This window comes from Thermobia domestica, chromosome 14, assembly GCF_964235325.1.
Source record: "Thermobia domestica chromosome 14, izTheDome1.hap1.1, whole genome shotgun sequence".
NCBI lineage: Eukaryota > Metazoa > Arthropoda > Insecta > Zygentoma > Lepismatidae > Thermobia > Thermobia domestica.
In genome coordinates, this window is record NC_137467.1 from 156681457 (window position 1) to 156702945 (window position 21489).

Genomic DNA, 21489 nt, shown 5'->3' on the forward strand with positions numbered 1-21489 from the left:
TCCGCTCGTTGTCGCTCACGCTTCGGCTCCGGGAGCCAATTCATGGGCAGGCCTGCATTACATACTCCATTTATATTATATCTTAGAGGCTCGAGAGCATATATATATCTATTTTGCTCTCACTTAGTGGTTTAAAAGTTTAAGTATATAACATTGTTCATCAAAATGCTCTACTTATGTGTGGGACGTAAATAGAAATTGAAAATCTCCTGTATAGTGCTAAAAAGAATCTAACACCTGTTTTCATGGGTGACTGAACATAACATAACAGTTTCTTAGTAAATATTCTCAGGTTACTAGCTAGGTGACATCCGACGTTTAAAACGTAAACATCGCATTCATCTTTAGGGATTGTAATGAAGAAACTGGAGACGTGAGCATGTGTATAATAGTGACTATTTAGGGGTACCACAGCTATGAATGGGGGATTCTAATTAGCTGAGAGAAATGCTGGCTTCTGATTGGCTGGGGAATGCTGGCTCCTGATTGGCTGCTGTTGTGGCTACGAGAACCCCTCAGCCAATCACAAACCCCCATTTCCTAAATAGTCACTATATATACATGCTCACGTCTCCGGTCTCTTCATTATAATCCCTTAATATGAATGCGATGTCTGCATTCGAAACGTCGGGTGTCAATATCTTCATCTGGCTTATAGCCCAAAAAGTCTTCCTAAAATCACGTCACCAGGAAAAATTCAGTTCTTTCTTCATGACAGAGCATCATTCACCATGAAATGTAAGAAATGGCTCCTACATGGTATATAAAATGCTCGAGGACTGAGGTCAATAATTCTTTTTTGACCACTAACATTTTTTCTTCTCATGTTTGAACTATTATCGAACCCCTGACTGCATGTTTTCAGGTTTAAGGATATTTTTCTTGATGAAAGTTAATCTTACGAACAGTCACTCAATTCCTCAGCAGTATTCTCTCTTACTTTAACAAAACCAAGAACATTTTCTTTCACTACGACTTTTTGTTCCGCCTCTGCATGAACAAACACGACTATCGCACTTCATGTCCTGTAACCTCGGCGTCCGATGTCGTCAAATAGTTTGCATGGGCCTTGCACCGGCCCAGGTGTTTAGTACAGTTAAACACCATATTCGAAAGTTTTTTTTTTTTTTTTTTTTTACAAAAGAGAGTGCATATATGTATTTACTTAAGCCATTAAGTCAAATTTAAGTGCTTTACTTGCAATTCTTAACCTCTATGACGTTAAAAATACTTACTTCAAACAACTGAACTCTTGCAATAGCTCTCCATGTCATAGTAATAAGCAAAATACTGTAGATTGGAACTCCTGGCACAAGAACACCAGCTAGACCAGGCATCAACTTGTACACCGCTGAAACAATAGAAATACGTATCAGAAAATACTTCTGAATATTACTAGTGACAAAGAGAGACATTTCTCACAGTGGAAAATAGTTCCGATCCTGAAGTCCCTATTAATACACAATCAATAAAAAATATCAATAAAACTTTCCTTTATGACGAAGTATAAATGGCTGGTGAAGCACTTTCTTAAAAAAAAAAAATAAATAAATAAATAAATAAATAAAAACGCAGTTATGTATCTTCTTGCAATGAGATGGCACAGTTGTACACTACCAAATCCAGAATCCCGTAACTGTAGTCATAGACAAGAAAGTACACGCACTTCTTGTTATATCCTCCATAGAAACTCAAGTGTTATGGTCTCCATAAGCATCACGCAAACGGTGCATCCAAAGTTGTAACAAATGTGCCTAACAAAACATCGCACAGCACATGTTACTGATACAATTGCAGTCAATTTAATGGTGCGTCGCACATAATACCATAACAAATAATGTTACGATGTTCTATGTGACTGTATTCCTGAGTGGAAACGGTCTTGTTACATCAAAGGAATGTTACGTGTTATAGTATGTGCTGGTTTGGACGATTTCTGCCCATACGCACGTAACATCAACTTATTTCCATGTTCCAACCATGGAGTGGTCACAAGAAGAAGCGCTTGTGTTGATTGATTGTTATCAACAAAGAAGTGTTCTGCCGAATAGCAGAGATCCTGATTATTACAATCGATTAAAGAAAAATGATAATAAAAAAGAACATTAAGTCATATAGTAAAGTAGACTCACTCCAGATGAATCGATTCACAAACACTTTCTTCAGCTATCATCAGCGTGTTTTCGGCTTCTTTTTTAGTGTGTGACGAATAAAAATATAGTTAACAGAGTCAACTCCACAGAGGAAGATAACGTTCCTAGTAAACTATAAAAAGCCTCCGTCAGCAAATGGAAAATATGATATATTACACGTTACTGTCTACATTTTTATGGACACCCGTAACAGAACATCGTATCATCGTGCCGTACATCGCAACGCACATGCTACGATGTACAGGCTTTACTGGACAGATGAACACATGTAACGTCCGTACCTGGAGGCCAGAAATTTCCTATGATTTTTCATGATGCAAAGAAGACTCCTGAAAATTAAGTTCTCTGTGCAATATCTCAACGGTGACTTTTCAATTTGTACTTTTTTGCTGAAGCGAGCATAACTAAAATTGCTTATCTGGATATATTCATATATGAAAAAAATCGCCTATAGCTTGGATGTATGTCGTGTGACAAGTTACTTACATTGAACATTTTCTGGGAATAACTTACTCTTTAATTTTATGTGCGATTCATTATTGTAAGTAGGGGGCACGGTGGCTCAGTGGTAGGGCAATTACCTCTGATGCGCGGGATCCTTGGTTAGATTCCCGGCTAAGTCAGTTTGTGGTGGACAACATCGTTTCCGTAGGGTTTCTCTGGGTACTTCCGTTTTCTCCCATTTTCTCATTCCATCAATTCCTCCATTATTATTCACTTGTCTTAATCATCCGTCTCCCATAGCCTAACAGGCATAAACGTGGGACGTTAAACTGAAAGATTTCATTTCAATACTGGGTCAATCCATCTGAAGTTAAAAAATGGTGAAAATGGTTGCTCGACCATCTCCGAAAAATATAAAAATTTCAGTGTGATGAACCGTGTGTATGGGAAGGTCAATAACATCATTCATGTTTTCGTATGTGCAAGTGTTCCTAAATGGTGGCCACCTTTGTTGTCGGTGGAGTGCCAATTTTTGCATGCGTTTAAGAAAATTACAGTTGCTCAGACATACGAATTAGACGAACACCAAACATAAACGTATGTTTACAGGAGAGACTGAGGTATACCGAGAATATAAACTTTTTCGTCTAAATAAATATGCAGGGTTGCAAACCAACACATGAAATAACCAGAAAAAACTACAGAAAATTACATTTTTAAAGGGGCTGTATTTTGAAATGGCATAAAGTGAGGAGTTCATAAGTTTTGTGCTGAATACAGTTGCACATAAATAGTCTGCAGAAATATCCACAGCTATGATACTACTGGCACCGTAGATTTATGGGGATCCGAAAGTTAAAGTTCGTGATTTTGATGGCATTTTTGAGGCGTAATATCTCAGACGGGCAAAGTGCTAAAAATTACTGCTTATGCCACAAAGTAATTCTGTATGTGAATAAACTATTGCAAAAAAATCATTACTGATATTACATGGATAAAGAAGTGTGGACATGGTAAAAATTATAAGAAAGCACTTGCGTGATGATGGTCGTAGCACGAAAAATTTAAATGTTTGAATTATATTTCATGTTAGATTTCAAAAACTATGAATGGCGCAGCAATTAGGCCCACTTTTGTTTGTCTTCAGTTGTGCAAATACCTGCGTGTGGTGTTTGTTCCATCTTTCTAGCTCCATGATCATTGTCACGTCTATTTGGTAAGGGGGTTAGATCTTCCTTGCACCCACGACACCCATCGTCAAACTGGACCGCGGTATTAAGGCACTTTATGTATCAGCAAAGTATCATTGAAATCCAATCCCAGTTACGGAAGTTAATATGTTCACAAAGTTTCGATATATAGGATAGACTAGTGTTTGGCTAGCTAGGAACTCCGTCCCAGATCCCCACGTTTGCTCGGGCTATGGCCTCGAACCTCTAAAACCTACAATTCTACTAAATTTCAAGTTTGTCCCCCAATAGATACCTTAAAAACTAAAAATATTCACTTTTGGCAATTTTCCTATTGGTTAGTTCCAGAAGTCTACAATCGTGCCATATTTCATCATTCTAATCCTGCCGGAAGTGCCTAAACATTTTGGGGTGTAGAAGATGTCACATATAAATAACACTGGGAAGATTTTTCAGTTCCCCATAAAGCCTCTTTACGGTTGAACTTTTTTTTTATTATTATTTTTTTGTGATTTACTTAAGTAACGCTAACGGAAACGTACAAGCATATTAATTTCAAGTTTTTATTCCAATTCCAAGTACCTAAAATATGAGATTATAGTCCAAAAAAAGGACTCATTTAAATAACATAGAGTACTTCTTCATCCCCCCTTACACACCCTAAAAATTAAAAATATTAACTTTTGGCTATTTTCCTGTGGGTTGATCCGTGAAAGCTACAATCATGCTAAATTTCAACTTTTCACGTAACCGGAAGTACCCTTTTATTTTGTCAGTTCATGTAGTTTTATATAGAGTTAGGATAGATATAACGCAAGCTTTTGAACATATTAACTCCCTTACCATATAGACGTGGCAATGATCATCGAGCTAGAAAGATGAAAAACAAAACTTGCAAGCTTTTACATAACTGAACACAAACAAAGCGGGCCTAATTGCTGCACCATGTGTAGTTTTTGAGATATAGCATGAAACATATCCAAACATTTAATTTTTTCTGCGCTACAACCATCGCCACGCACGTGCTTTCTTCGCGTTTTTACCATGTCCTCACTTTTTTATCCATGTAATATCAGTCATGATTTTTTTTTTTTTTTTTTTTTTGCAAAATAGTTTATTCACATACAGAATTACTTTGTGGGATAAGCAGCAATTTTTAGCACTTTGCCCTCCTGAGATATTACGCCCCAACAATGGCACCAAAATCACAAACTTCAACTTTCGGACCCCCATAAATCTGCGGTGCCAGTAGTATCATAGCTGTGGATATTTCTGCAGACTCTTTACGTGCAACTGTATTCAGCACAAAACTTATGAACGCCACACTTTATGCCATTTCAAAATACAGCCCTTTTAAAAGTGCAATTTTCTGTAGTTTTCTGGTTATTTCATGTATTGGTTTGCAACCCTGCATATTTATTTAGACGCAAAAGTTTATATTCTTCGTGTACCTCAGTCTCTCCTGTAAACATACGTTTTTGTATGGTGTTCGTCTAATTTGTACGTGCTGAGCAACTGTAATTTTCGTAAACGCTTGCAAATGCAAAAATTGGCACTCCACCGACAACAAAGATGGCGGCAATTCTGGAACACCTGTACATTCGAAAACGTGAATGATGTTATTGACCTTCTCATACACACGGTTCATCACACTGAAATTTTTATAATTTTCGGAGATGGTCGAGCAACCACCTCTGGACCACTTCGTATGGATTGACCCTACTTTAAGTCAATTTATTTTTAAGATCATGCTTGGAGGTTATAGGATGCGGTGATTACTGATTATGATGATTATAGATATGGCGGAACGAAGAAAGTGAGAAGAAACGGGAATACTACGAGAAAACCCACGCACACGGTGTTTGTGCACCACAAAGGCCAGTTCGGGCGAGCTGGGGGATCGAACCTGGGATCCTACGAACCAGAGATGAGCGCCTACCACTGCACCACCGTGGCAGCATTTAATGTGCCAAGTTCAAAAATATTGTACAGCTTTGAAACCATTGATAATTCTTTTATGAACATCCTGTATGTATGTTTCTGGTCGCTTACGCTTCCTCTGAAAGGGCTTCTCGATACCACTGCCGCAGGCCTCACAGGACGTTTTTCATTGGGTCACCTTCTCTTTCAACATAAAATACGTCAATGTATGACGACGTAACGAACTATCACGAGATCTAATGTTATTTCGATAATTCGTTTATTTTTTCTTCGAAAGTAATAAATTTTACTCAAGGTCTTGAATTATCTTCCTATATCATTATTTTTTCTTTTCTTTTTACAGATATTTCCATTGCAAAAGACCTGACCTGCGTGCAATTTGTATTTATTTGGTATTCACATTAGGTTTTAGTTTTGGTAAAATGGTTCATTTCCATACGAAATTCGTGTCTTCTGTAATGAGTTTTTCTCATATTTCCTATAGAACAATGAGAAGCAAAAAAGGAAGAAGCAAAATCACTAAAGAAATTCATATATTCTTCGGCCGTTGTGGTGGGATGGGAGTTCGTTAGAAACTGACCCAGTTCTGGGAAATAAATTTTCCGCTTAAGAGAGTCTTTGTTATATGTTGTTTGTGAACAGTGTCGTCACTCTGCCATATAAACAAGTTCATCATTTTCTCAACCTCAGAATACAGTGAACACTCTTGAATAGCAGAGCTATTTTCAATTTTTAGCTTAACGATGTATATGCAAGGGCGCCGATCCTGGGGGGACGAGGGGCCCGGGCCCCCCAAAGCTCATGTGGGCCCGCATTTGTATTTATGAATAAACAATATTTGGCATAATTTGAGTGCAATTTGTCTTAAAATCTTCATATATATAGTTCATTATCCAAGTTATATATATATATGAATCTCGTTAATTCGAACTTGGATAATTCGAACAGAAGTCCATTCCCCTTGAAAACTGTATTATAAACAATAGTAAAAAATCGTGAATAAATCGAACTTTTGAATCTGTTTTGGATAATTCGAAGTAAATACAGTTGAAAATGTTTAATGTTGGACAGATGTAAACAGAGAAATACAGTTTTAACGTGTTTTCAGTTATCCAGATGCAGCCATAGGGAAGAGTAATACAAAAGATAAATAGAAAATCTATGTAATGATAAAGATGAAGGTGAGTTGGGGTAGAAGTAAAGATAGAGAACGTGTGCCAATTTTATCTTGTTTCAGAATTGGTTGAAAATTTATGGTGAATTATTGATAAAGTCAACCAAATGTTATATTAATATCGCATTCCACGCAATTCGAGATTTATTGACCGTGCCAAAACAATCAAATTTAAGCAAATGAGGTTTACGACTTCTTAAAAGTGAGAACAGAGTATTCAAATTGTTACTGGTGTTTAATTGTTTGGGCTATTCAATGTATGTTGTAGTGTTGTACGTAAATATATTTTCCATTGTGCACGTAGTTTGAATTATGTGGAGTCAATGTCGTTTGTTAGTTTGCGGTATTCGATCACGCAAATAATAAGCTGCTTTAAAGGTAAAGTCTACATTATATGAATATGTTTTTGATGCACAGTACTTTGGTTTGTTTGTTGTTATCTATCTGAAAATGAATGTTGTTGGATAATTCGAAGTTTTTTCATGTCCCCTTGGACTTCGAATTAAAGAGAGTCCACTGTATATACCTTCTGCATCTGAATGCTCCCCTCCCCCAAATTTACAGACACATCGGCGCCCTTGTGTATATGGAAAGTCATTTTTCTGTTTTCTCTGAAATGAACTGGAATTCGAATAGTTTGATTTTACTGATTTCTTCTGTGTAAATAACATGAAATCTTTCAGTTTAACGTTCCACGATTATGCCCTTTAGACTAAGGGAGACGGGTGATTAAGGAAAGTGAATGATGAGGGAATTGGTGGAATGGCAATGTGGGAGGACACGGGAATATCCTGAGAAAACCCACAAGCACGAACGATGTTGTTCACCACAAAACCTACTTCGCCGGGGATATAACGAAGGACCCCACGCACTAGAGATAAGCACCCTACCATTGAGCACCGTAGCCAGCGAGGGTGGGCCCTTAAATGCAGAATAGCAAAGGCATTACTGAAACAGCGAAGAAGCTGCTCATCAACATATCAATGAATTCAGTAGATATAATATTACATACTTTAACGTGTTTGTTGAAATAAAAATAAATCAAGTAGGATTACTTTTTATATATAAAAAATGGTGTTACCTTTCGTGACAGAAGAGAAGTAGGGGTTCCCAGGAAAGAAGGCTTCGTAAAACGAATCGGGGAAACATATATACAGGGTGTCCATAAAGTTCTCTACCACCCTTAAAAATCGGAAACGGTTAAATATAAAAAAAAAAAAAACGAGAAAACACATATTTCATCATTTCAAAAGTACCATGTATTGAGGGAAACAAAGTTGCCCTAGGGTCCCTCCGAGGATTCCAGACGTGGTCCAACTCAAAATTTGCAAATGGCAAGGGGGGTCAAGTAGCATATCGTCTGAAAGCTAGTTTCAAAAGAAAGACGATGGAATAAGTTTCGATGCTCTATAGTAAACATGTATAAAATGGCGGCAGGTCAAAATGTTAATACAGTTTGCATCGAAAAGTCTTTGGTCACCCCTAGAAATCTGAAAAGAGCTCAATAGATATTAAAACTGAGAAACACGTATTTCATCATTTGAAAAGTACCACGTATAAGGGGAAACAAAGTTGCACCAGGGTGCCTTGTAGGGTCCCAGACGGGATTCAATGCAAAAGTTGTAAATGGCCGTTTGAAAGCAATTGTTAAAAGAAGGAAGATGGAACAAGTCTTGTGGGTATACTAACCCTGGGTGAAATGGCGGGGGACTGAAAATGTTAACACAGCCTTGTAAAGCAAATTGTAGTAATACTAATAATAGTACTAGTACTTGTAATAGAAATATTAGTAATAGCGTCAGAAGTACTAGTAGGCACACTTCTACTTGAAAGAGTATTGTCTCAATAAGTAATGCAAACATGGCATCCAGTTGATTAAACCTTTCAATAGATGTGGCTGTTTACATATCTCTCAGTCAGTGGCGTGCCGTGACTTTTCTCACAGGGGACTAGGTTCGAAGAGAATGTGTGCTGTACAGTGGAGGTCCTGACTAGTATTGTTGACACCAAATAACACAATTTATATGTTTCTGTAAACGCTTCTTCTACCAAGCCTCTTTCTTTCAAGAAATGGATAATTTCAGCCACAGTTTTATTTGAAAAATCTAAGAGTCTGTAAACCTATATTAATTCACTCCGCAAATTGTTATAATTAAAAAAAAAAAAAAACTCCTGTAACGATTTAAGGGTCAAAAACAATCAGGAAATCGTGATTTGAAGCATTGAAAATTCTTTAAATCTAACAGCTCAAGAAATTGTAACTCAATGAGATCTTGAAATCTCACCTCCATTTGTCCAATCGCAGTATCAATAATGTCATTGAAGAGACGCATATATTTAATTTTTGGATCTGTTGAGTCATCTACTTTAGTCTACGTCTTTTATTAGAAGGTTCCCGTTGTCATCCAATTCTACTTTTCTATAAGTCTCTTCAAAATCGTTTCTTGCATTTCTAAGCTGAGATACCATCTTTTGTACTTTTTGGATGCAATATTTCACATCCAAGGTTTTACTTTAAAGAATGTTGAATAGTATATCCGTGCGCGAAAAAAAATGACTGAAAAATTTTAGTAGAAATGCAAAATCGAAATCCTTCAATGATAACTCACACATTTTTTTGTAGTCATGAAAGCTTCGATGTCGCAATTATCTGAATCCTCTACAATCTTCTCAGAACACCGTAAGAATTGTATTTGATTTTCATTTACTGCATTCACAATTCTGGAATTGTAATTCCATCTTATATTGGCAACTGTTGGAAATCGCTTAATTACTTTTGATTCAGCAAGCGCGTTACAGCGTTTCAATGAATATGAAAAGAAATTTGGAATGCCACTTATTCTAAAAAATATTTTACATTCCTTGATGTGATTAACAGACTGTGGATCAACGACATCGAGTCTGTGAGCATAGCAGTGCATGGTGAGTGCACTCAAACACCTTTTCACAAAACATTGTAAACCGTTCAAATGTCCAGAAAATGTGGCAGCTCCATTAATAACCTAGTGCTACAAGCTTTTGCTTACAATTAAAGTGAGAGTGAACTTGGAAAGCATGCTCACTTAGACAGGGGCGGATCCAGGACCGACTTCTGGGAGGGGACGATGGGTTGCCATACTGCTACTTTTAAGAGCTCCAAATTTTGGGATGGGTTTTATTTATATATATAAAATCAGAAAGTTTCCTTTTCTGCGGGGGCAATCGCCCCGATCAGCCCCCTGGATACGCCCCTGCACTTAGAGCAGTCGCAGTGCAATCACTAGTAGCATCCGCAAAACAAATAAATCTTTCATGAATATTGCCGTCTTTCACGTACCGAATGAATGTTGAGAGATCTTTGCAATGTCCGTAGTTTTGTCCAACATTATTACTGTAGAAAGTGTATTGTTTAATTCGGACTTAATTTTATCCAGAATTACGTCACCAGCACATTTAATAATATCATTCTGAATCCTGTTTGATGTTCCTTTAAAGACTTCTGTGCTGTGAAGATGACAAGTCAACATGGGCGCCCGAGGGAGAGGGCAGGGTGTGGCCCGGGCCTTCCTCTGGCTCACGAAAATGTATACGTAATATAGCAAACCACGTATATTAAATACCAGAAATACCAGACGCAACATAGCATCTATGGAGATGGGCTCCTCCCTAGAACATTTTCTTCGGGCGCCCCTGCAAGTCCATTTAGTATCTTACTTAAAAAGTAACTGAATTATTTCAATATAGTTTCCCTAATTGACAGAATCTTCCTGTTCGTTATGACCTCTAAATGATAGCTCTTGTTTAGCCATAAAACAAGAGGCATAAATCAATCGGTTCATTAGTTCTCGGTTTGAATCAACTTCTGCATTGCTCGCTCAATTGAAAATCAATTCTGGTTTCCCGAAAGTTTTCAATTTAGTTATTGTGGACAGGTGTGAATAACACTTTTCGTGGCGCAACTTGGGTTGTGAAAATTGTTCATGTCACGAAAGCCATCATTATTCCACACGTCCTTTTCTATGTGGAACAGAATACAAGACCAGCAATACAGTTTGTTTCTTGTCTTACATGCAGTTAACTATTTTGAAGAAGCAAAATAATTCGTTTTGATATGTATATAATCTTTCATTTTTGTCTGAATGGAAATGCTTGGAGTTGTTCTACCACTGGTTATTACTTGTTGCTTTTCTTGAAAATTAAGGAATCCAAATAATACGATGAATAATTAGTCCAGAATACAACACTGAAACGGCCGATCTCCACCCCTACTGTCTCCCGTACCAATTGAAGTAATATCGCTGCTTGCGCCATCGCTTTGCTGCAAGGGACTCGGTTTTTCAAACGAGTCCCCTTCCATACTTTATTCTTCGAGTCATTTTCAAAATATATTGATAATCTAAAAAGTTCACACTTCACTAGATCTCTTAAAGTGTCAAGATTAATACTGTAAATTTGATTGCATTAAAACTATTAACTGTAAAAAGCAAACGAGCATTAAATTCGCTTACGACAGAACGCCCGTGCTTAGAGCTTAGACAACATAATATGAGGACTAGCTCTCTGGACCCTGTTCCCTTTCCCGAGAAAAGCCGATTAAAACCTGAGCGTTTCCGATCTCCACTTCGTTGTCGCACCCAGCACACGGGCGCTGACTAAAGTTGTGTCAGAACAATTGAAATAGTGTTATTTTACGGAAATAGAGAAATACAAACAATGTTTTCGTTTTCTTTGGTATATATTTATCACAAAATGCTTTAATTAAAATGCCAGGGGACTAGCCTAGTCCCCTAGTCCCCTTGACGGCACGCCGCTGCTCTCAGTTCATTAAATCTCTGTTCTTTCGGACACGGTTTGCATAGCCGTTCCGAACTAGTTTCATTTTCATTCTTTTACCAATACCTTTCAAACAATATGGCACTTGACCCTTTTCCTATTCTCAAATTTTAAGTTGGACCCCACTTGGAAACCTGCAGGGATTCTGGGACAAATATTTGCACATCGAAAAGCTGTGCTTTACAAATAAGGAAACACTTCTTTTAGCGTTTTGACATATTATGTTTTACCGTTTCGGATCATTGGAAGTGACATGGACTTTTCGATGAAGGCCGTGTTAACATTTTAATCCCCCGCCATTCACGCAAGGTTGGTATTGAAACATAAGATCTGTTCCATCTTCCTTCTTTTAACAATAACTTTCAAACGATATACTACTTGACCCCCTTGTCATTTAAAAGAATTGAGTTGGACCCCGTCTGGAACCCCCCGAGGGACCCTGGAGCAACTTTGTTTCCCCTCAACACGTGGTACTTCTGAAATGATGAAATGTGTGTTTTCTCGTTTTGACATATATTTCACAGTTTTCGATTTTTTAGGGGTGGCAAAGGATTTTATAGACACCCTGTATAAATCAATTCAAGAGGATCCGTTGTTATGGCTTCTGACAAGAGATCAAGTTTCAACTGTTATTCTTGAGGAAAAAAACTGACTTGGAAGGGTACCAATACCCTCTTCTACTATGGCCAACTCTTTCATTGAGGAGCCCTAAGTACGTATCTGCGCCGATGCCCAGAAGAGACGGCTCTGCGTATGTTATGCAATGCTAGAAATGGGTTATATACTTGTGTGTGATATACTACGGCACTTCCTTTTCCCATCTAATTTACATATCAGCATCTTTCATACTGAGATTGTACATGAAAAGTTTTTAATTGCAAAGTACACTTGAGAATTTATATCGAGATTTTCGTTATATTTTACATTACCCAGTTCGAAGATTAAAATAAATAACACACCCCATTAGCACATTTAGTTTTTATATATATTTTTACAAGAACCATCTATTATCACACATTAAAATTATATACAGCACAACTTACTTTTATTCTCAAATCTCCATGAAAAACTTTGTGTTGTCATATCAACACGAAACTATCATTATATAAATATCTATCTATTTCAACATATATTCTACATTTTTCTTTCTTCTTCTTCACAACAAATTGTGCACTTTTAAGCACCGTTGCCCAAAATAGCTATAATTAAAAATGGAAGTAATTCACAGATATCAGATATACAATATCGTTGTATATATGGCTCCCGACTAGGACTTCTTAAATTGGTTACAATTGAAGAAAGAATCCTGGACCATTACATATCTTATATACATGGTTACCTTACTTTCCGAATAGCCCTCACATATATAAATTATAACACATATATATTAATTTCATTTTGTCTCAATATTCTTACATTCATTTAATAATCAATTCCATTTTAATTCTATAAAATTACCGACGAAGAGGACTTATTTAAATACGACCCTTTTGCTAATTATTTAGGCTAATTATTTAAAATAGATTCTTTAACTCAATATCATTCGAGCTCATGACAAATTAAATTAAAGTGTATTGAAATACTACTTAACATTTCTTCCATTTGGGCATAATTGAGATGATTATAAAAGACTTTGAAAGCACAATATTGATAAGTGAAGCGAATTACAAAGAAATCATAACATGGATATTATGACAATACGGCCTTGTGTCCATCTTGAATAAAGAAAAAAAAAACACAGCTTTCTTACAAGGCTGGCTAGAATATTTATTATAAAAAATACACTAGAAAGGTAACGGTTTCGGAAGTATAGCACTTCCTTCCTCTGAGGAAGGAAGTGCTATACTTCCGAAACCGTTACCTTTCTAGTGTATTTTTTATAATAAATATTCTAGCCAGCCTTGTAAGAAAGCTGTTTTTTCTTTAAATTATAACAATACTCAAAGTGAAACAAAACAATAACATCGGACGCCATAACTTTAGCTTAAGTTACATTACCAAAAGATTCAATTAAGTTGCATTGAACCGCACAGTCTTGTATACAGTCCTGTATATTATGAATTCCTCCAGTTCTTTGGTTTCTATTTTGAGAATTTCTGCCACCTATGAAATTACTAGGAAATCCAGTTCGAGAAAAATTAGATATACTGTTTGCCTGATTTCTAAATGCTGTACGATTGCTATTTCTGTTTCTTCTGAAATTAGGTTCGGTTCTATTACCGGTATGATTGAATCTATCACTACTTCTTACATTAGGACTTACACTCTTCCCCCACATTGATATTTCGGATCGGAATATGATTGGGTTGGTTTCAGTTATTATAGTTTGGTTTCGATTAGTATTACTTTGCACCATTGATTGATTTTCGAAATTTTTCACTATCATAATTAGATGATTGAAATTAATACATTGTGCAGAAATCAGTATTTGCTGCAACCTAAAAAGTAACAATATCCGGATCGATGCTATAATTCGGGATTTCTGTTGGTATGGATTAATTGATTTCAACTCATTATAGACGGAAATCACAAAATCAGTAAGATTCTTATCAATTTTTGGATCATAACGTCTGTTTCGAACCAAAGCGTCTCGGTTTGCCAACATAAAATCATGTTCAAAATTTGAAAGCAGAGCGTTCTTGAAATCTAAATAATTACGTAAACTCCTCCTGATCGCTTTGAACCAAATAGAGCAAGGTGGTAGTAAAACGTGTGGCAAAATTTTAAGCAATTTTGATTGTCTACACCAATTAAGTCGCATTCTTTTTCGAATTTTTCAAAAATATATTTGCTGGTATGTCTTCCGACCTTCCACTAAATTTGGTTAACGATCTTATTTCGCTAAATCGGAAATGATGATGATTATTAGACTGTTTCAAATGTTCAGACTTTACACATTTGGTTTTCCTGCGATGTGATGAATACGGTCTTCTCTCTTCTTTCCCGATACTAGAGGCATTATCATCCCTCTCAGAATAGCTTTCAGGTATATCACTTTCTTCTATAGCTAGTCTGGGTTCAATTGGCATATGGTCTCTGTTGATGATCGGATCAGGATTACCATGTGATAATCTCTTCCTTGATAGTATTTATTTCTTCCTGTAATTCTCTAATCTGATTGCAATGCTCGTTAACTTGAGTTTCAACCGCTTCCACCGAACTTTGTACAATGGTAAATCTGTGCAAAATTTGTTCCATCCTAGTCTATTCGTTCTAGTTTAGAGTTTATTTGCTGTGTTATTTGCTCTAATTTACTATCCATTTGCTGTGTCATAGACTGTGTGATTTGTTATAACTTTTGTTCGAATTTAGTATCTATTTGCTGTGTTTGCTGTGTCAGTTGCTGTATTTACTGTGTCAATTGCTCAAATTTAGTATTCATTTGCTGTGTCATAGATTGTGTAATTTGTTGTAACTCTTGTTCGAATTTAGTATTCATTTGCTGTATTTGCTGTCAATTGCTCAAATTTAATATGCATTTGCTGACCTAGCTGTTTTATAAGGTCAGCTACATTCGTTGATGTATCCGATCCTGGTATTTCAACATCAACTTCATCAATAGGGGTCTAATACTTTCAACTCTGTGTATATTCATTTTAAGGTTACGATAAATTTTCCATTTACTTCTTAATAAAGTATACTCCGTGTTGACGGTTATTTATGAGATTGCTTACTTTGCTTCAACCAAATCTCAAGGTATCTCCTCGGCGGAAAACACCATTTATTATATAACGAGATTTTCGTTATATTTTATATTACCCAGTTCGAAGATTAAAATAAATAACACACACCATTAGCACATTTAGTTTTTATATATATATTTACAAGAACCATCTATTATCACACACTAAAATAATATACAGCAAAACTTACTTTTATTCTCAAATCTCCATGAAAAACTTTGTTGTCATAGCAACACGAAACTGTAACTATCAAACTATCATTATATTAATATCTATCTATTTCAATATATATTCTACATTTTCCTTCTTCTTCTTCACAACAGATTGTGCACTTTTAAGCACCGTTGTCCAATATAGCTACAATTAAAAATGGAAGTACTGACATTTCTTACTTCGCGCACTGATTATAAAGGGGATTTTTCGAAAATTAGGGAGATGGTAATCCTATTCGATTTTTCAAAAACTGAAATGTAAACAGTACTAGTTAGACGCACTACCTCTTGCCAGGCCCGTATCTACGGAGGTCTAGAGGGCGGCCCCCTAATTTTTTACGGTAGGTTTGCAAATGAACTATAATATGGTGATGAACTATGGTTGGACCGGCCCCCCCTTCATTTTTGTGCTGGCTATGGGCCTGCCTCTTACTCTTACAGCTTATGCCAGTACACATTGTTAAGAATGAAAGTACAGATGATCCATACTGAGGGACGCGTAGCCCATCGTTTTTATTTATCACATTTATATGAACTTCAGTTATCTTTAACGGTTCTTCTTTAGCTTAAGTATGCTTTTCATTTTTTTCCACTTCGTTTTCCATTTTTACCTTGCACAAACGCCGCGCCCCTGGGCAGGTGTAGTGTCCCCATTTGTGAAAGTGGGCATGGTTTCAATTAACATGTTATTGTTTTAACATATTCATCCCTCTACTCACACTTTTTTCCTCTTTTTAAAATTTCTCATCCTGTACCTGCATATAAACAGCTTTTCATTTACCCTTTCCAAATAGTCTTTAACATGTCTGCCCAACTGTATTTATGGTAATTAAAAACACATCTGAATAGCCTAATTTACGTAGAAAACTACAAATATCTTATATTAACTATTAATAAAATAATTTATCAAATACTCACCTAACGAACACAAAGTGTATAAGACACCTCCAAGGGTTAAATTCATAGGCTTGAAGCCAAATGCGCTTGTGTACATAATCTGAGCCACTCCAAACGACACCATTCCATGGATAAAATATGCAGGCCATACTAGAAACGCGTCACCTATACACGAAAATAGTAATCCTGTCAAAATCCGCCGGGAAAATGCATACCTGAAAGAAAGAAAGAATAAAACCTTTATTAGATAGAGCTGTGAAGATACTTCACGTTAACCAGTGGCGTACGCAAGAATAGGGTCTCGGGGTTTCAATCCCCCCTTGAACAAGGTATTATGTAAAAATAAGCATTTACCATAATAACTTATGTGCATAGGGTATACAAATACCTGAAATTATATGAGGTTGGGAGCTTGAAAACCTGTTTCCCGTTGACGAATTTCTGGGTAGGACCCCAGGAACTAATGTGCTCTATCCAAAAATACATGCTTCAGAATCCTGCAGTACTTCCGCAACAATTTTTATAGAGGTAGTTAGTGAGTACTTCAGATTATACGCCCCTAACCAAACTGCGTGTACAAAAATTGTTGCGTGAGTACCTTAGGATTCTGAAACACGTATTCTTGGATAGAGCACATATTAGTCCCTAACTAAAGTCTTGACCCGACTACGGCATGTCCCGTAGTTTTGGAGTTATGGACCTTTAAATTTCATTTTTTCATGTTTTCGGCAGCCTATAGCTCCGAAAGGAAGCATTTGTGCACCCAGGTTGGTCTATACTTTTCGTCTTATTTTGGTGTCAGGAATCATCTCCCAATCGTTGGTGTTGTTTTAAAACACCCTTTATATATATTAAAATGCTACAATAGCAATTAAAAGCGCCTGAGCTCCAACCTATAACTTTAGCTTTCAAATCTTTCATTTACGGTTATTTGAAATGGACACCGTGTTCCCAGACCTCACTCCGTTGGATTTTTTCTTCTGTGGGGCTACATTAAATCCTTTGTGTATGCTACCAAGATCAGGGACATTAACCACCTTCAACGCAGGATTATTGACGCGTGTGCCAGCATTCCTGAGGACATGCTAGGTACGGTATTGGACGACTGGCAGCAGCGGACACATTTAAGGATTGCTCAGGAGGGACGGTACATTGAACAATTGCTGTAACATTGGTCAGTGGGCCACATATTACCCGCAGAGTTATCTCCAGATAAGTACAGAAAATCGGTTAAAAGTTTGCAACGTTGGTCGTAAAGCTAAAAACGTTTCACTGAATTCCTGAAAAAAAATCAGTTCTATTTGATGTATCACACGACAGGGTTTCCATTCAAGAAAGTTCCCGCCATTTCAAGATGGCGGCAGATGGTACCATGTATCAAAAGATTCCCTTCTCGTCTGTTATCACCACTTTTTCCTTTCTTCCCAACTCTGAACGGTTTTGATTTTACTTAGGTGTTTCCACACTTTTGGACCACCCTCTCTATATATATGACCAATTTTACTTCAGCAAAATCAAAAATAAGTTTAGGAAAATGGACAAAATTAGAAGGCTAATTTAAAATATCTTTAATCCACTCCGGTGCATGGGCGGATCCAGGACGGACTTCTGGGGTGGCGGTGGGTTGTAATACTTTTAAGAGCTCCAAACTCTGGGATGGGTTTTATTTATATATAAAATAACAAAGTTTCCTCTTCTGGGGGAGGCAATGGCCCCGATCACCCCCTGGATCCGCCCCTGCATCCACTTCATTTTTATTCATGCTTCTACAGATAACCAGGTTGCTATCGTTAATGCAAGGTGACCAGACATCCCGTTTTAGCCTGGACAGTCCCTTATTTTCAACCGTTGTCCCGTTTTTTTCTGATTCTCAAACGGAACGCCTAAATGTCCCGTTTTTAAGCAAACACGACCCATGTGCCCGTAATTATTATTCAAAATATAAATGGTCAATGCTAATTATACACTTTTACCAACACTCATTGGGAAGGTTCAGCCGTGCTTAGAACTTCTGAATATTCAAATGAAAATTGAGTGTTCTATGGTTCAAGTGGGAATTGAGTGGGAATTCTGAGTGTTGAAGTAGTTAAAAGTATTGTTGGGTAGTACTTAAGTTAGAAACGCTGTGTTATCATTCTTATTTGTGTAGTTTGTAAATTGAAAACACTGCTGAGTCCCAAAATGCAATGTGGAAGTCACCCCCCCCCCGTCGCCGATTCGTATGCGTCCCTTTTTTAAAAGTGAAAGTTCTGGTCACCTTGCATTAATGTATTATTTGCGCCTCTGAACGGAAGCTGTGCAAACTAAAGGACATTAAAGCTTGGAGTTGGTCTCCTAAATGCTATGTACGAGGGCTATCCAGAAAGTAGATTACGTTTTCGTCTGTGTCCGCTAGGGGCGGGGCTAGCGCGGCCATCTTGGGGTCAGAGCGTTGCGCAGCTCAGTCGGCATCTAGCCGTGCTAGTGAGAGGTTCGTGCTGTGCTCCGTTAAGATACTGTGACGGTTTGAAATGTCTGCGTTAATTGAAAATCCCGCGAGCTGCGAGGTGCGTGCAGTAATAAGGTTTCTGACAGCAAAAAACTGTAAACTGATAGAAATCTATCGGCAGCTGTGTGAAGTGTATGGGGACAACATTATCACTGAAGGTGGAGTGCGACAGTGGGTCATAAGATTTAAAAATGGCCGAACCAATGTTCACGACGAAGATCGAAGTGGGAGACCCAGCAAAGTGACTGCCGAACTTGTCGAAAAAGTCGATGTTAAAGTCCGTGAAAATCGAAAGTTTACAATAACGGAACTTTCTTTGAGTTTTCCACAAATTTCGCGAAGTTTGTTGCACGAAATCATCAGCGAAAAGCTTGGTTACCACAAGTTTTGTGCAAGATGGATTCCAAAAATCTTGACAGAGGACCACAAAAATCAGCGAATGGCTGCAGCGTTGCACTTTTTGGACGCCTACAATAAGGATGGTGACTCTTTACTCGATCGCATCGTTACTGGTGACGAAACATGGGTGAAACACGTGAACTGTGAAACGAAATTGCAATCAATGCAGTGGGGGCACACAGGTTCTCCCCAAAAACCCAAGAAATGCATGCAAACAATGTCGGCAAGGAAGATGATGGCGACTGTTTTTTGGGACAGAAAAGGTGTGATTGTGGTGGACTTCCTGGAAAGAGGCACTACAATAAACGCTCAAAGGTATTGCCAAACTCTGCAAAACCTCAGAAGAGCAATTCAAAACAAGCGCAGAGGAATGTTGAGCTCTAAGATCTTGTTGATTGCAAGAAGAGGTAACGAAGTGGTTGAAGTCGCAGGCGGCCGAATTTTTCGACGAAGGAATTTCCAAGCTCGTACATCGCTACGATAAATGCCTTAATTTGAATGGTGACTATGTCGAAAAGTAGTATTTGTGTGTGGCTTTCATCTGCATATAATAAAATTTGTTTCCTATACTTTGTTGATTTTTTATTCCAAAACGTAATCTACTTTCTGGATAGCCCTCGTACTTTCCCAGTTCGTCGACGCCTACTGGACAAATAAATTCAAATAAATAAAAGGAAAACAAACATATATATAAACTGATTCGAAGTAACTATGCTCGATTACAGGAGAAGATATTCACTAAGATTTAGCGACTTTTCCCTTGGATTGGCAACATTAACTTCATCGCCGCACAGTCTGATATGAGAAGTGTTTTCACTATTATTACCCAACCTATGTATATCAGGGTGTACACACTGTCTAATTATGGCTAAGTGAGAAACATGCTAATGTCAGAATGCTTACGGTAATCATCATGATTCATTACACCGAGGTGGGGTGGGGTAACTTAATATGCTGTTTATTCGAGACTATTTCTAACGCATATTGTGTTTACAGGAACACAGCACGTGTCATGTTTTCGACACTTGTTACGAAAATGATCATGTTACAAGACGCGGTAACAACAAGGTGACCAGACGTCCCGTTTTAGCCGGGACAGTCCCTTATTTTCAACTGTCGTCCCGTTTTTTCTGATTCTCAAACGGGACGCCTAAATGTCCCGTTTTTAAGAAAATATGACTCAGGTGTCCCGTAATTATTATTCAAAATATACATGGTCAATGCTAATTCTACACTCTTCCGTACCAACGCTCATTGGGAAGGTTCAGCCGTGCATAGAACTTCTGAATATTCAAATGAGAATTGAGTGTTCTGTGGTTCAAGTGGGAATTGAGTGCGAATTCTGAGTTTTGAAGTAGTTAAAAGTATTGTTGGGTAGTACTTAAGTTAGAAACGCTGTGTTATCATTCTTACTTGTGTATTTTGTAAATTGAAAACACTGCTGAGTCCCAAAATACAATGTGGAAGTCCCAACTCCCGTCGCCTATTCGTATGCGTCCCGTTTTTGAAAGTAAAAGTTCTGGTCACCTTGGGTAACAACCGAATACCTATAACGAAATATAATAGTAAGCTATTTGTAATCCCTTAGAGTGAGGACAAAGCAACTTGGAAATGGATTTTTTTCTTCTCTGTTATGCAGTTTTTATGGCATTTCGCGAGACGACCTTGGGACGCTCTTCACAACAATAATGGGTTGAGAAAAGGTGAAGCTTTAATGTCATTAGGATCATTCAACTTCCGCTTATTATGTTACATTCTTTTCGTTCTTTTTTTGTTTTGTTTGTATACTATCTGAAGAATTATATAGGAATCGGAGATACGGAATTTTATGAAGTTGCATTTTTAGAATTTTGTCATACTTATGCGATTTAACTTAGTTGCCTTTCATTCGATTTCCAAACTATGCATAAGTATTGGAAATCTTATACAGGGTGTCGGAGAAGTCCTCGTACTCCTAGGTTTCAGTATCACAAAGCAATGCCAATGTAATTTTAGTTTATTTAGTACATACCATAACTGAGTACTTAGATCTGTATGTGGATATATATCTGTATATAGTGGATCTGTATGTGCTACTCCATCATGCTGTATACACA

General features: G+C 37.3%; 1 protein-coding gene across 1 annotated transcript in view; it reads right to left on the reverse strand.

The window, feature by feature from the left end:
- Nucleotides 1–21489, reverse strand: part of LOC145670436 (lysoplasmalogenase TMEM86A-like) — a 172969-nt gene that overhangs the window by 44122 nt on the left and 107358 nt on the right. The window contains exons 3-4 of the mRNA XM_081739112.1: nt 16528–16721; nt 1236–1351 (exon numbers count right to left, since the gene is read on the reverse strand). Of these exons, the coding sequence (XP_081595238.1) occupies nt 1236–1351; nt 16528–16721 (310 nt within the window). The remainder of the gene's footprint in view (nt 1–1235; nt 1352–16527; nt 16722–21489) is intronic.